Source organism: Pristiophorus japonicus, chromosome 2 (assembly GCF_044704955.1).
Source record: "Pristiophorus japonicus isolate sPriJap1 chromosome 2, sPriJap1.hap1, whole genome shotgun sequence".
Taxonomy (NCBI): Eukaryota; Metazoa; Chordata; class Chondrichthyes; family Pristiophoridae; genus Pristiophorus; species Pristiophorus japonicus.
In genome coordinates this window covers 131,258,768-131,274,985 of record NC_091978.1, presented here as the reverse complement: position 1 = coordinate 131,274,985, position 16,218 = coordinate 131,258,768, and the positions used below count along the sequence as shown (strand labels likewise).

Sequence of the window (16,218 nt, the reverse complement as noted above, 5' to 3'; positions counted from 1 at the left end):
GTGTTTTCCTGGCACCTGAAGTGGAGATCTTGGGGGAGGAGGATCGCGGCAGACGGCATCAGGCCCACTGATTCGAAGACGGAGGCAATCGAGAACGCAACGAGGCCACAGAACGTGAGGAAGCTGCGGTCGTTTCTAGGACTCCTGAACTACTTTGGTAACTTCTTACCGGGTCTCAGCACACTGTTAGAACCACTGCATTTTCTATGTTTCTATGTCTTACTGCGTAAAGGGGACAAATGGGTTTGGGGTAAAAGCCAAGAAAATGCCTTTGTAAAAGCTAGAAAATTGTTATGCTCAAACAAATTGCTTGTGTTGTATGATCCATGTAAGCGTTTGGTACTAGCATGTGATGCGTCGTCATGTGTATTGCAACAAGCTAATGATTTTGGGAAACTGCAACCGGTTGCTTACGCATCCAGGAGTCTGTCTAAGGCTGAGAGAGCCTACAGCATGATTGAGAAAGAAGCGTTAGCATGTGTCTATGGGGTAAAGAAAATGCATCAATATCTGTTTCGGCTAAAATTCGAATTGGAAACTAACTATAAGCCACTAATACCCCTGTTTTCCGAGAGTAAAGGGATAAATACCAATGCATCGGCCCACATCCAGAGATGGGCGCTCATATTGTCCGCATCCAACTACACCATCCTCCACAGGCCAGGCACAGAAAACTGCGCCGATGCTCTCAGTAGGCTGCCATTGCCCACCACTGGGGTGGAAATGGCGCAGACCGCAGATTTAGCCATGGTTATGGAAGCATTTGAGAGTGAGCAATCACCCGTCAATATCCGGCAGATCAAAACCTGGACGAGCCAGGATCCTTATTGTCCCTAGTCAAAAATTGTGCACTTCACAGGAGCTGGTCCAGTGTCCCAGTGGAAATGCAGGAAGAGATAAAGCCGTTCCAGCAGCGCAAAGATGAAATGTCTATTATAGGCAGACTGCCTTCTGTGTGGCAATCGAGTAGTGGTTCCCAAGAAGGGCAGAGACACCTTCATCAATGACCTGCACAGTACCCACCCAGGCATCGTAATGATGAAAGCGATAGCCAGATCCCACGTGCAGTGGCCCGGCATCAATGCGGACTTAGAGTCCTGCGTTCAGAGATGTAATACATGCTCGCAGTTAAGCAATGTACCTAGGGAGGCGCCGCTAAGTTTATGGTCTTGGCCCTCCAAACCGTAGTCTAGGGTGCACGTCGACTATGCAGGTTTGTTCTTGGGTAAAATGTTCTTTGTGGTTGTAGATACGTACTCCAAATGGATTGAATGTGAGATGTCAGCTAGCACGTCCGCTGCCACCACTGAAAGCCTGCGGGCCATGTTTGCCACACGGCCTACCCTATGTCCTGGTGAGCGACAACGGACCATGTTTTACCAGTGCTGAGTTCAAAGAATTCATGACCCGCAACGGGATCAAACATGTCACATTTGCCCCGTTTAAACAAGCGTCCAATGGTGAGAGAGAGCAGTGCAAACCATCAAGCAGGGCTTGAAGAGGGTAACGGAAGGCTCACTGCAGACTTGCCTATCCCAAGTCCTGCTTAGCTACCGCACGAGACCCCACTCTTCACTGGGATCCCACCTGCTGAACTGCTCATGAAAAGAGCAATTAAGACAAGGCTCTCGTTAGTTCGCCCTGATCTCCATGAACAGGTAGAGAGCAGGCGGCTTCAACAAAGTACATACCATGATAGCGCAAATGTGTCACACAAGATTGAAATCAATGATCCTGTATTTGTATTGAATTATGGACAAGGTCCCAAGTGGCTCCCTGGCACTGTCGTAGCCAAAGAGGGGAGCAGGGTGTTTCGGGTCAAACTTTCAAATGGACTAATTTACCGGAAACACTTGGACCAAATCAAACTCAGATTTACAGACTATCCTGAGCAACCCACATTGGACCCTACCTTCTTTGATCCCCCAACACACATACACCAGTGGCAACCGACACCGCGGTTGACCATGAGGCAGAACCATCATCCACAGCAGCCCAGCAGGACCCACCACACCAGGCAGCCTAGTAAAGCCAGCTGCACAGCAGCCCAACAATTGATTCAACAATATCAGCATTTGCCCCAAGACGATCAAGCAGGGCAAGTAGGGCCCCAGATCGACTCGCATTGTAAATAGTTACACTATTGACTTTGGGGGGGTGCGGCGACGGGAGTGTTGTTATATATGTAAACTTGTATATACTCTGTACAGCCACCAGAGGGCTCATCCCCTGGAGTCCCAAGGGATCCCATAATCCCTTGGGAGCACAGGTATTTAAGGAAGCCTCACAGGTTGGAGAGGACTCTGGAGACCTGCAATAAAAGACTACGGTCACACTTTACTTTGAGCTCACAGTGTTCAGTCTGACTCTTTCTCCATACATAACAATTGTGACTTTCCGTTTATCTCAGGGGACAGGTTCGTACAGATGGGTAATGCAAAAACAGCATTGCCCACCTTTATGCGTCCGCTGCGAGTTCAACTTGCCCAGAAGAAAATGGCATTCAACATAACCAATGGCATCTATTTACGTTTGTCTCTCATGTCTCCACACCACCTCCTGTGTGGAAGAAACTAAGATTTTCCAATTTGCAAACTTTGGGCTTTTGATTTGATTTCGACCTCGTCTGCTCTCTTTGTAAAATCAGACCAGAGAGCGTGAGAGGCGGCAGAGTGAACAGGCCCCGAGCCATGACACCACCAAACCCTGGGATCCTCACACACTTGACGAGGCCGCAAGATGGGCAAGCTCAACCGGGTGAGTAGGCTTTAAACATTGGAGCCTGGGCTGAGTTTTCACTCTCGGCTGATTCTCAGTGACTTTCACACCAAGGCCACAGCCTATTGCCTGCCAGCCTGCCTCACAGATAGCTAGTGATGGACTGACAAGGGCCCTCCGGTGTGCATGCGCGGGATAGTGTTGATGGCCCGCCTCCCATACGGGTACATGCGCAGAAGGTGCAAATAATCACAGTGCTAACGGTGGCTGAAACTCTGACTCCATTAATATTTTATGTCCTTTTTTTTCAAGATTTGTTGTGCTGCACTATAATATGTATATTGTAATGAAGCAAATTACATAAATACACTTTATTTATAATAACTGCCTGACTGTGCTGTAATTGCATCATTTGCATTCCATTGTTAGTTTCTTGTCAAACTTGAAGCAAGTTAAAATGGATAGAAGAATAGAATGGTTAAGTAAATAAAATTATTTGGCAAAATTATTATTCATTTAACTGTTTTACACTGTATTATAAAGTGGATCGCTTGTGGAGTTGCTCACAGTAAATCAGAGGGTGCGTTCTCTCTTACCTTCATATAGCCACTTCTTTCTCTCTTCTTTTTCTGTCTCATCTGGTCACTCTCCTCGGTTTCCCTCACCCATGCTCTTCTTTTCTGATGCTCTGTCTTTTGCTCTCCCTTCTACCATTTTCTGTCTTCTTTCAAGTAGGAGGTATGGACAACAAGCTAGCATCTTGCAGTGGCAGCAGCCGAGTTACAAGGTGTGCTGGGCAGAGTTCTACAAGTTACCAGATTTCATGTGCCTTTTGGGCTGCTGTTGGGAGGCAAGCTATATTTTCTCATGCTGAATGTGGTTCACAGTCAGGGAGGCAGGAAGGAGAAAAAGGGCAAGGAGCAGGTGCTCAGTGTCGGAGGGAAAGAGACAGGGCAAGAGGAAGAAATCAACAAGTGCTTGGTGCACCAGGAAGATGTGGAGACCTTTAATTGTCTCCCCAACCTCAGATTTGAAGAAGCTACTATTATTTAAAGTTTTTGCAGCTTAAATAACAGAGGTTTCCTCAAAGTTATGTAGATGCCTTTAAAAGGAATTCCCCCCATGTAGTTCAAAACCAGGAACCAGGTTTTGAAGTGTGGAGCAGCATTCCATATAGGGCTTCCCCTTACTTTGAACTACAAACCTGTTAAATAACAAGGAATCGCACCCTGGTATTTAAAAAGCCAGATGCCAGATAAAGGCCCGATACAGGCTTTTGAAATGTGGGTTGGATAAATGGCAAGCAGGGGAAAAAAAAGAGGAGCGGTGCTAAAAAAGCAGTGCCAGTTGCCGGGAGCAGGACCGGAGGCTCAAAAAGGCTGAGAAGATTTGCGTTCTTTTTGAAATAAACATTGAGGCTGGTTGCAAGGAACAGGACTTGAAGCCCAATATGATCTAGAATATTTCTTTTCCAGCTCTGGCAGTGAGAAAAGCTGCATTCCTAGCCATAACCAGGATCTGGCTTTAAATAGTTTACCATGAAAGTAAAAGCACCATAAGAACTTACACAACTTAAGGAAAGATGAGATCATAAGAGAATTAATATGATAATTACAGTTAACAGCAAACAGGTTGATAGTAGATTTCAGTTCTGTGGCTAGTAGAGAGCTTAGAGGTGGGAGACGGGAAAGGGAAGCGGAACAGCACAAAGTCATTGGAGGTATAGAATTAGAGCACCAGGGACAATGTTGAACTTGTTAATATAGGAATTCTATTGAAATGTTTATATAGGAAGCTTATATTATAAAACATTACTGAAAAATTGCAACACAGCATGTAAGGGTAATGTGTACAAGAAGGACGTCCAGTGTGCGTGTTTGCTTGTTTGAAGAGTGTAAGTGTTAGTCTGAGTCTTGCCCTTGGGCATGTCAGTAGATAAAATTGGAATCCAATAGCAAAATGTCTTTATCCTCATAATCTAACCTTTCCAAAGATGGTATGTTTGTTATTGAGTTCATCCGCAGGACCCAATGTAAAGAAAAACTGGCTGCCATTATCATGAGATCCAGCATTTGCCATAGCAACCAATCCTCTTCTATTAAAACGTAAACGAGAATGAAATTCATCCTGAAAGTTAAAATAAAGAAAAAAATTACGTTTAATGAAAACTGGAGATTTCAAGGATCTAATTTCCAGAAATACAAAGTACAAGTCTACAAGCAAAAGAATCAAAATGATATGAAAAAAATAAAAATCGACTGTAATGCAAATGCTATTAATACTTATTCAATCACAGCTCCTAGCTGCAAAGCACAAAAAAAATTGGAAATGTTTTAAATACATAATGGACAAATACAGAAAATTCATACATCTCCACTCCCTCAAGGCTCAGTAGACAAATATGCAGTCCAGTGTGTTACAGACAGGTCCCAGGTTTGATTGCTGATCTGTGCTGAGTTACTTGATGCTGGGGACACTACAATAGGCCTCAGTGTATATAGACTGAGGGAGGAGAGGGCAGCAACAATCATTCCAACTCCTGTGGTCCAAGCCCCTTACTGAAAAGCAGGATGATGAAGACAGCAATCAAACTGTTGTGATGCTTTTATGTTGGAACATCCTCCCATGACTCTCACATTAAGAATAGCCATCTGGAAACAGTCGCAAAAAGGGTACCAGCATCATGGAATTTATCCTAGCATTAATCAGAACCAGTAAAGGGAGGAAGTGAGAAAATTGGCGAAAAAAATTCACACCTTAAATGGCCTCCCATATATTGATTCGCCACCTGTTCCACTTCTTGTAGGATCCCCTCCTTGAACAATAAAGCCAGGTACAACCCTGTGAAATATTGTGTTATCATAATAACCTGATTGGAATGAAAAACAAGGGTCCATAATCAGAAGGGATTATTTACAAATTAGCATTCTTCAGTAAATTTCAATCAATTGTTTTTTTAACTCTTATCCAAATGATCACTGTAGCAGCTCTATATGGATTACCCAAAATCAGCTGGATCAAAACAAACAGAAAACAGAAAATGCAAACAAATTCTCTTACTCAGCCAGTGAATTTGCAAAATCAAGTGTTCATTGTAGACACAAAGGCAAATTTATCTTATTTAGCAGTCAATATCTATATATAGATGTACTTTTTCTACCAGAGATAAACCAGCTATCAAACTGAGAAAAAAGGTCTCAAGGGAAAATAGGCTGTATGCATGTACTAATGGGTCTTCTGTGGTGTTGCTCACGCTTAATGGAGGATATATTACTTTATATGCACAAGAGGATTAAACAATGAAATGCGCATGTGTCACTCTGTTGCTAAGTAAAAAAATTGCTGTGAATAGGCATGTATCGCGGTCAATTAGAAGGTAATTACTTTCTTATAGAGTGACAGATTGACTGCTCGTGGCCAAAGAAACCTACAGGAAATATTTGGCTTTCTGTCTCTAAGATTTCTTGGCATCTGTAACAAAGTGTGCTGAAGGTAATGGCCCTCAAATTGTGGTCGGGGGAATAGCTAAGGAGTATGCACCGACCTCCAAAAGAACTCCGCACTTACCTGGTGTGAAGCCTCCCTTCGAAAGCTTGCGTTGTTTCACTGCAGAGTTGTGCACAGCGTAGTCGCCCATTGATCCCAGGGCCCAACATCAATCACATTTTAAATTCAAAGATTACACCATTTATCTGACTCATAGTGTAACAGTGATAGTCCATAATAATCAAGTGAACATGGTTTATTTATCCCCAGTTAAGCTCAGCACCTTATCACCCACAATATGGAAATAGTGATTTTATTTTAATTTTCAATTAAATGCAGTGAAACGACAGCCCTGCTTAAATTAACTTAAATCTTGGCAGTTCTGAGGAAGTTGATCATGATATGCCATCAAACCTATTCACTTAACCCATATCCTCCCCCTACGCTGTGCATACAAGCTCCTGTGCCTGTTTGTACCATCTATAAAAATTTCCTGAGTAATTGCTGAACAGTTGGTGGGCAATTAGCCTAACTCTGCGCCAGCAATGGGGATAATACAGTCGCAGCAGATGATCTGTCAAGTCAGAATTTGACATCACAAGTTCGGGAACCCCGAACTTGCAGTCAATTTCAAAGACGGCATGAGAAATTGACCGCAAGTTTGTGAATATTTAAAATTCCCCAAGCCTCCCTGCTCAAACTTCTCCGCCTTCCTAGCCTCGCCGTTCATATAAATTCCCTCACCTATACCCATTGTAGCCTCTGTGCAAACAAGGTCCCAATCACTGATAAGATCATCTCTGACCACTAACTTATCATCCACATTTCCCTACTTCCAAATTCCACAATCCTCACCATTTGTCCACAAAATAAAAACTCTCCCCCAATTCCTTCATGAATTCTCTCTCAAACTCTCAAGTCCCTCTTGTCTGGCCCTCTAGTCATTGATAGCTCCGCTACGGTCAACCATGAAACTGCTCCCTTGCTTCCAACATCTTTGCTCCCAGCAAATTGATCACTGTCTTCCACCTCATCACTCCACTTATAGCCAAAAACGTTTGTGCCCTTAATTCAGAAGGGTACAAACTCGGGCATATCTGATACCAAAGAACTCACTTCAGGAATGGAAGCAAGTCTTCCTCGATTTCAAGGGACTGCCTATGATGATGATCTGATACACCACTGACCTAGTCAGAAATTGCCAGATTTGGCTTGACCATGTCAAGCTTCACTGTGCCTTACTCTCCTCAGCCAAAATCACCCATCAGTCTAAAATCATTCAAGGTGGGCAAAGATAATCGTTAGTACACAAATCCCTTTCACTTCCAAACGAGCTCATGAAGTCTTCTTCTCCAAGATTCAAACCATCTGCATAGATGCCTCTGTTACTTCCTCTCCCCTAACCACTATCCAGTCTCCTAACAACTCCAACTCAGAACCCTCTTTCTTACCCCATCTCCCACCCACCCTTGCACTTTGCAAACTCATCTCTTCCACAAAACTCCTGCTCCTATTAATCCCGTGACCACTCAACAACAGATCATTCAATTACCTCTACTGGCCTTAGGGAAGCTGATATTGTTAACAGTTCTCCTTCTGCCGGCACCATCCTTCTCTCCTGCAAAACTGTCATCATCTCCTCAAAATAATCAACCCTTGAGCCACCCTTCCTTAAATGCATCATCACCTCTCAACTCCAGGCCCATCTCCTTTAAAACTTCCTGTTTGAATCTCTCCAGTCTAGCTTCTGCACATCTCATAACACTTAAATGGCCTTAACCAAAGTCACTGATGACATCCTCTGTGACTGTGGCATGTTCTTTCCTCATCTTCTCTACAGCGTTTGACACAGTTGACCATGCCATGTTCCTGCAGCATCTCTCTTCTGTTGTCAAGCTCCATGGGACTATGCTTGCTTGGTTCCATTCTTACCTGTTCAGATGTGGTCAAAGCATCTCCTGCAATAAAGTCTCCTTCCACACCTCTCCAAAACCTTTGGAGACCTCACAGGATCTAACCTTCATCCCCTCCTCTTCCTTATCTATATGCTCCCCCTCAACAACAGGCACAGGGTCAGCTTCCAAACACCAAGCCCCACCTCTAATGCTTTTTTTTGACCCACGTTCATTTCCATGCCATCAGATTGCATGTCCAATGTCAAATCTTGGATGAGTCACAATATCCTTCAGCTGAACGTAGGGCATACTGAAGTCATCATTTTTGGTATCTGCACCCCTTCTCCCCAACTTCAACCTCATTCCTGGTCACTGAACAAGGCTAAACAAAAGTGCATAATCTCATTATGTTTAATCCTGTATTGAACGTAGAATCCCACATTCCTCTAACCTCAGCCACTACAACCCTTATCCACATTTTTTTCACCTCGAGTCAAGTGTTCTAATGTCTCTTCGCTGGTCTTCCATCGTTCTCCTTTCATAAAATCCAACTTGTCCAAGACATAACTGTCTTTATGCTATCCTGCACCATACACCAACTAATACAATTTTAAAAACTTGTATTTGGCTTCAAAACCCTCCATGCCTTATTTCCTCCTGGCCTCTACAACCATCTCTACACTTACCTCCCCTCCTGTGTCTTTCAAACTCCTGACTTTGACATGTTGTGTCCCACTATTAGTGGCAGCGCCTCCAGTTACCTTGGTTCTACTTTTTATAACTTCCCTCCCTAAACAGCTCTGCCTTTCTATTTCCCTGTCCTCCTTTAAAAACCATCTAAAAACCCATCCGTTCAACCTAATCCTCAATTACCTCTCTTAACCTCATTTCCATGACACAGGTTCATTCCTTTTGTTAATTCTCTGTAAAAACTTTTTGTACATTAAAAGGTGCTATATAAAATGCAAGCTGTTGTTTTGGTCCACATTACTGCAACCCCACACACTTTCCTTTCATGGAAAATAGCAGCACCTTAGGAGCTTCTGTTTCACCAAATTTTGCACTCCCCAGCCAAGTATACTATAGGCCAAATATCTCCTGCACCTATAGGCTGCTCCAATAAGGGGAGGGATTCCCATCACAAAATTCAGCACAGCCTGCCTCTTGAACAACTAACACAAACCCACCTGTGTCATGGGTCAGCACCACCCCATTTTTGCCCTTCATGCAAATTGTGCCCGTGTATATAATATATATATATATATATATATATATATAAAAAAACATTTAAAAGATCATGTGGTTTAAATTGTAAAAACATGATGCAGTAAAGACTTTAATGCTGATTCAATGGTATCATACTACTGTTTCTGATGGCCAAAAAACACTGAAGAGGGGCGCAGGGAAATATTACTTACAATTTAAATGAAGATTCTACACGCAAAACATTAACATGATTTTTCTCTTTGCAGATGTGGATATGCTGCTGCATATTTTTTAAGCACTTTTTGTCTTTACGTCAACATTTAAATCATATGGAAGAGAAGATATGAATGGACCCAAGACAAAAAAAAAAGTATCTTCTATATCCAAAAGGCGAGTTGATTTATCCTGATAGCCAACGTTCCTTCAGCACTATCAAAACAGTCCATGGATGAGTTGTAACTCTTCAGTTCAACAGTGGGAAGACCAAAGCCATTATTTTCAGCCACTGCCAGAAATTCCACTCTCTTGTCACCAACTCCATCCCTTCCCCAGCTACTGTCTGAGGCTGAATCAGACTGTTCATAGTCTGACCACCCTGTCCGTCCCTTTATGTATTTGTTCTCAGCATGTGGATGAGGGTGGAAAGACCATTTATTATTGTCCATCCCTAGTTGCCTATACCCTCTCTAAAAGTGGATATTTCACCTGGTCAGGATGGGATGCATCCTAAGTTGCTGAGGGAAACAAGTGTAGAAATTGCAGAGGTGCTAGCCACAATCTTCGATAGAGGACTGGAGGACTGCAAATGTTACACCCTTGTTCAAAAAAGGGAGAAGGATAAACCTGGCAAATACAGTCTCGTCAGTTTAACATCAGTGATGGGGAAGCTTTTAGAAATAATAATCCGGAAGTAAATTGCCAGTTGGACAAGAATGGACTAATAAAGGAGAACCAGCACAAATCTATTATGGGCTAATTATGTTTGACTTTAATTTGATCGAGTTTTTTGACGAGGTAAGGAGAGGGACGAGAGTGCAGTGCAGTTGATGTTGTGCATATGGACTTTCAAAAAGTGTTTGATAAAAGTAACACATATTAGACTTGTTGGCAAAATTGAAGCCCATGGGGTAAAAGGGGCAGTAGCAGCATGGATACAAAATTGGCTAAGGGACAGAAAACAGAGAGTTGTGGTGAATGGCTGTTTTTCAGACTGGAGGGAGGTATACAGTGGTGTTCCCCAGGGTTCAGTACTAGGACCACTGCTGTTTTTGATATAAATTAATGACTTGGATTTGGGGACACAGGGCACAATTTGCAAATACACAAAACGTGGAAGTGTAGTAAACCATGAGGAAACTAGTAATAGACTTCAAGAGGGGCTGCTGGAATGGGTGGACACATGGCAGATGAAATTTAACGTAGGTGATGCATTTTGATAGAAAGAATGAGGAGAGACAATACAAGCTAAATGGGGGAATTTTAAAGGGGGTGCAAGAACAGAAAGACCAGGGGTGTTTGTGCACAAATCTTTGAAAGTGGCAGGAGAGGTTCATAAAGCAGTTAATAAAGCATATTGGGATCCTGGACTTTCTAAATAGAGGCATAGAGTACAAAAGCCAGGAGGTAATGCTAAACCTATATAAAACACTAGTTCAGCACCAACAGGAGCATTGTGACCAATTCTGGGCACCCTTTTACTGAAGGTTTTGGTGAGGGTACAAAAGAGAATGTTTCCAGCATTGAGGATTACAATTATGTAGATAGACAGGAAAAGCTGAGATTGTTCTCCTTGGAGCAGAGAAGGCTAAGAGGAGATTTGATAGAGGTCTTTAAAATTATAAAGGGTTTAGATAGAATAAATATAGATAAACTGTTTCCAATGGCTGAAAGGTTTATAACCAGATTTAAAGGTGATCGACAAAAGGATCAGAGGCGACATGAGGAAAAACATTTTTATGCAGAGTGGTTAGAATTTGGAATGCACTGCCTGATAAGAGTGATGGCTACAGATTTAATAGCAGTCTTCAAAAGGGAACTGGATAAATACTTGAAAGAGAAAAAATTGCAGGGATAGGGGAAAAAGCGGGGGAGTGAGACTAACTGGATTGCTCTTCAAAACAGCCGACGCAGATTCGATGGGCCAAATTACTTCTGTGCTGTACAATTCTATGATTCCATGATAGCACCAGATTTCAGCAAAAATGTATAATTGAAGGTGCCTATCCTTGTACATTTTGTAGCTGAAAAGATGTGTCATACTAGTGTTAGCAGCAACTGTTCCAAAAAATATTTTAGGGTTTCATCTGATAGAAATATTTATGCACAAATTGTTTTATTACCCAATAAAAATAATCAAGGCTGCAAAAATCAGTACCAACAATATTCTGATTTCAATACCAAACAAATCCTCAGTACTGCATGGTTTACATAATCAGAACAAATCTTTGCTTCACTGTACCAAATAATAGGAAAAATAGTTCCCAATCTTGCAAAATGTTGCAATTTTTGAAAAATACCTTCCAAGCAGAGTTGAATAAAGTTTCTGCATGCTTTTGGTGCCTCTTTGGACCATAACTCTATATCAATGTCACCTGCTGTGGTCTTCAAAAGGACCTGAAAAGTAAAATTCCACAATGAAGAATATGCACTGAGCTCCAATTTATCAACATTATATAGTATTCTGGAATGTCACATAAATTGTTAGACTATATTACACTTTGGGACCGATGATAGCTTTCTGCATCAAAATCAAAACTTCTATACCACATTCTTGTTCGTTCTTTTTTCAACAACAATGCGGCCACGCACCTCTCTGCCGGTCCCACACAGTCCAGGACCATGTTTTTCAATGTAAAGTTTTGCGCATGCACGAAACTTTGAATGGGCCACAAAGCCTTTTAAAACAGCCGTGCACCCCAAAAAGGTAAAAGGAAACACTGCCTAACGCCCTGTTAAAAATTCACTCATACCTGAACTTTTGCTGGCGTGTTTAGTGGATAACTTGTGGGGAAGTACCACAACTTCACTCCCTTACATGGATTTCAATGTCGAGTCTATCAGCGAGGTATAGGTGTAGCTAAGCTTGTAGATGAACAGGGCAATTCGGACAGCAACCATGTGCGTTCTCCTGAAGTTACTGTCCAATTTACTCCATAATATCAGTAAACGCTGTTAGCCTCAGCATTATTCCGATAACAAAATCTGGATCAATGTGTTATGTATGCTGAAATGTACCTCCCCAACAGCTAAGTGGGTAAGCACACCATATGGCGTAGCATCACAGACCATAAAGATTTCCAGTTCCACCCCGGTCGCTTTTTAATTAGCTGATCTCACATGGGGTGTTAAGCTAGCCTCAAACAACCCTATCCCAGAGGGGAAGGGGGAAAATATCACACACATTAGTCATTTCCTGTACCAAATTGCTGTCCAGTGACCCTTGTATGGACATGTGATTAGGATAGCCGATGGTGATATCCTTCAGGCTTAAAATTAATAATGGCTACTTGGGTAATTGTTTGGCAGGCTTCAGCACCCATATGAACCTACAATAAATGCACTGATCCTGTGTTGCCAGCAGGGAGACAAGTGCACTGTAGCACTGATTCTCCAAACTCTCTTCCAGCAAAGCTCCCCACTGGAGGTGCAGTAAATTTACCGTTATACTGAAAAAAGTTACTGCCTTCAGAGGAGAAATAGTAAGGAGAGAAAAATCCATATTTTTTAATGCATTAACATTTTTAGGATGTTATTTCAGTGGCGCTATCGAAAGTTAAAACTGAAAATGTTAAAACAAAATAAATTTCCAAATATTAGTGGTCTGTTCAGAATATTCTCTCCCCACCCAACAACTGACAAAACATTTTAACAAGTATTACAACTGTTAAGTAAAACTCTAGATTTCACAACTCTTTTGTAAGTTACCTCACTCTAAATATGGACTCTATAGCTCATCACAACTATACAATTCAGTGACACAGCAATGGTTGCATAGTGGTTATGTTACTGGACCATAAATCCAGAAATAAAAACAGAAAATGCTGGAAATACTCAGCAGGTCAGGCAGCTACTGTGGAGAGAGAAAGAGAGTTAACGTTTCAGGTCATTGACCTTCCATCAGAACTAGCAAAAGTTAGTGATGTAGCAGGTTGTAAAGAAGACGGTTGTGTACCAGAGTGCGAGCAGAAAGGATAAATAGGGCAGTCACAAGGACTTTAAACTAGTAAATGGAGGGGTGGAGGGGAGAAATTGCATACAAATAATAGTTCAAAAACAAACAAAAGGAGTAGCAGTCAGAAATCGTGCTTTAGGCACTACAGGTAAAGGGAAAACTAAAAAACGTAAAGCGATTAAACCAGGAGATAGAAATAAGAAACATATGAGTAAAGAAGCATCAGAGGTGAAGGACAGGCTAGTGTGAGTGGCCCAAATAAACGTTCTTTATATAAACGCAGAGTATAAATTGAATGAACTGCAGGCTCAAATTCAAATTGGAGGGTATGACATGGTAGCCATTACTGTAGTGCAAGATGAGTGGGAGTTGTGTACAACCTCACCTGGTAGCAGCTCTGAAGTGCTAGATTGTATAATTGCAGAGATTAGACAAACTTGTAGTAAAGGTAGAGTGATTTTAATGGGGGGATTTTGACTCTCATAGATTCGGATAAGCAGACTAGCACCCTTCAGAAAAGGTAGTGAATTTCTTGTGTGTCCAGAATAGTTTTCTACACCAATATGTCCTAGAGGCAACAAGGAGGCAAGCCATATTAGATTTAGTAATGAGTAATGAGCCAGATTTAGTTAACAGCCTAACTCTGCATGAGCATTTATCCAATAGCGATCATAACATGATCGAGTTCAACGTTTGAGTTTGAAAGAGAGAAATGTGAAACAGCTACTAAGATTCTAGATTTAGGCAAGGTCGACTTCAATGGGATGAGGCAGAGACTGCCCACAGTAAACTGGGCAAATCTGTTAATGGGTAAAATGACACAAGATCAGAGGAAAGTGTTTAAAAAATAATTTGTGACACAGAACAGGTTTATATCCCTGAGGGGCAAGAGCCCAAAAAAAAAACAGCTATAGACAACTAAAGAGGTAAGAGACAGCAGAAAACTAAAGAAAACAGCATACAAAAATGCAAAAAATAGCACAGATCCTGGTGAATGGGAAAGATACAAAGAACACCAATGGGACACAAAACAGATAGTAAGAGCTACAAAAAGGGAGTATGAACTTGCAAGGGATATCAAAATTATACAAATAATTTTTAGTTACATGAGGAAAAAGAGGATGGTCAGGAGCAATGTTGGCCCTTTAAAAACAGAAAGTGGTGATGTCGTCAATGACAATGGGGAAATGGCGGACATGTTGAATAATTACTTTGCACAGTATTTACAGTAGAGCAAGAGGGTCACATGCCGAAATTCCAAAGAAAATAATACTGAATTGGGACAGAGACTCAATAAAATTAACGGTAAGTAAATTAACAGTAATGAAGAAAATAATGACACTAAAGAGTGACAAATCCACAGGACCAAATAGATTCTACCCCAGGGTTTTAAAGGAAATTGGTGAGCACATTGGAAGATAGCCTAGCCATAATCTACCAAAGTTCTCTACATTCAGGAACTGTTCCTTTAAATTGGAAAATTGCGTATGTCACTCCGCTATTTCAGATTGGCGAGAGGGAAACCAGGGAATTATAGCCCAACATCTGTTGTCGGGAAATGATTAGAGTCTATAATTAAGGATAGGGTGACTGAACACATTGAAAATTTTCAGTTGATCTGAGAAAGCCAGCATGGATTTGTGAAAGGTAGGTGATGCCTGATGAACCTGATTGAATTTTTTTAAGAGGTGACTAAAGTAGTGGATAGGGGAATGTTATGGTTGTTATTTATATGTACTTCCAGAAGGCATTTGATAAAGTCCCACATAAGAGACTGTTATCTGACATAGAAGTCCACAGAATGGAGGGCAAATTATTGACCTGATTAGGAAATTGGCTGAGCGGCAAGAGATAGAAAGTAGGGATAATGGGCAGATACTCAAATTGACAGGATGTGACTAGTGGTGTCTCATAGGGATCTGTGTTGGGGCATCAACTATTCACAATATTAATTACCAACTTAGATGATGGCATAGAAGGTCATATATCCAAATTTGCCGATGACACAAATCTAGGCGGCATTGTAGGCAGTGTAGATGAAAGCATAAAATTACAAAGGGATATTGATAGATTAAGTGAATGGGCAGGGTACTTTCTAAATGGTAAAAAAGCTAAAAACAGTGGATGTCCAAACAGATTTGAGGGTTCAGGTACATAGATCATTAAATTGTCATGAACAGATACAGAAAATAATCAAAAACACTAATGAAATGCTGGCCTTTATATCTGGAGGACTAGAATACAAGGGGATAGAAATTATGCTGCAGCTGCACAAAACCCTGGTTAGACCACACCTGGAGTACTGTGGACCAGTTCTCACCATATCTTAAGAAGGATATATTGGCCTTGGAGGGAGTGCAGCATGGTTTACGAGAATGAGAGCCGGACTTCAAGGGTTAAGTTACGAGGAGAGATTACACAAATTAGGGTTATATTCCCTAGAATATCGAAGGTTAAGGGGTGATCTGATCGAAGTTTTCAGGATATTAAGAGGAATAGATAGGGCAGATAGAGAGAAACTATTTCCACTGGCTGGGGATTCTAGGACTCTGGGGCAGTCTGAAAATTAGAGCCAGATCTTTCAGGAGTGAAATTAGGAAACACTTCTATACACAAAGGCCCCAAGTTTCCACATGATTTGCTCCTGATTTTTAGGAGCAACTGGTGGAGAACGGAGTATCTTAGAAATCGCAATTCTCCACATTTAAGTTTTCTGCAGTTCTAGTCAGGTAGAACAGTTTC

At 41.6% G+C, this 16,218-nt stretch overlaps 1 protein-coding gene across 2 annotated transcripts in view; it reads right to left on the bottom strand.

Annotated features, from left to right (window-relative positions):
* The window catches only part of cwc27 (CWC27 spliceosome associated cyclophilin), a 349,321-nt gene that overhangs the window by 304,780 nt on the left and 28,323 nt on the right, over nucleotides 1-16,218 (bottom strand). For both annotated transcript variants that reach the window (XM_070869351.1, XM_070869343.1), the window contains exons 2-4: nucleotides 11,822-11,918; nucleotides 5,475-5,587; nucleotides 4,702-4,845 (exon numbers count right to left, since the gene is read on the bottom strand). In XM_070869351.1, coding sequence (XP_070725452.1) covers nucleotides 4,702-4,845; nucleotides 5,475-5,587; nucleotides 11,822-11,918 — 354 coding nt within the window. The remainder of the gene's footprint in view (nucleotides 1-4,701; nucleotides 4,846-5,474; nucleotides 5,588-11,821; nucleotides 11,919-16,218) is intronic.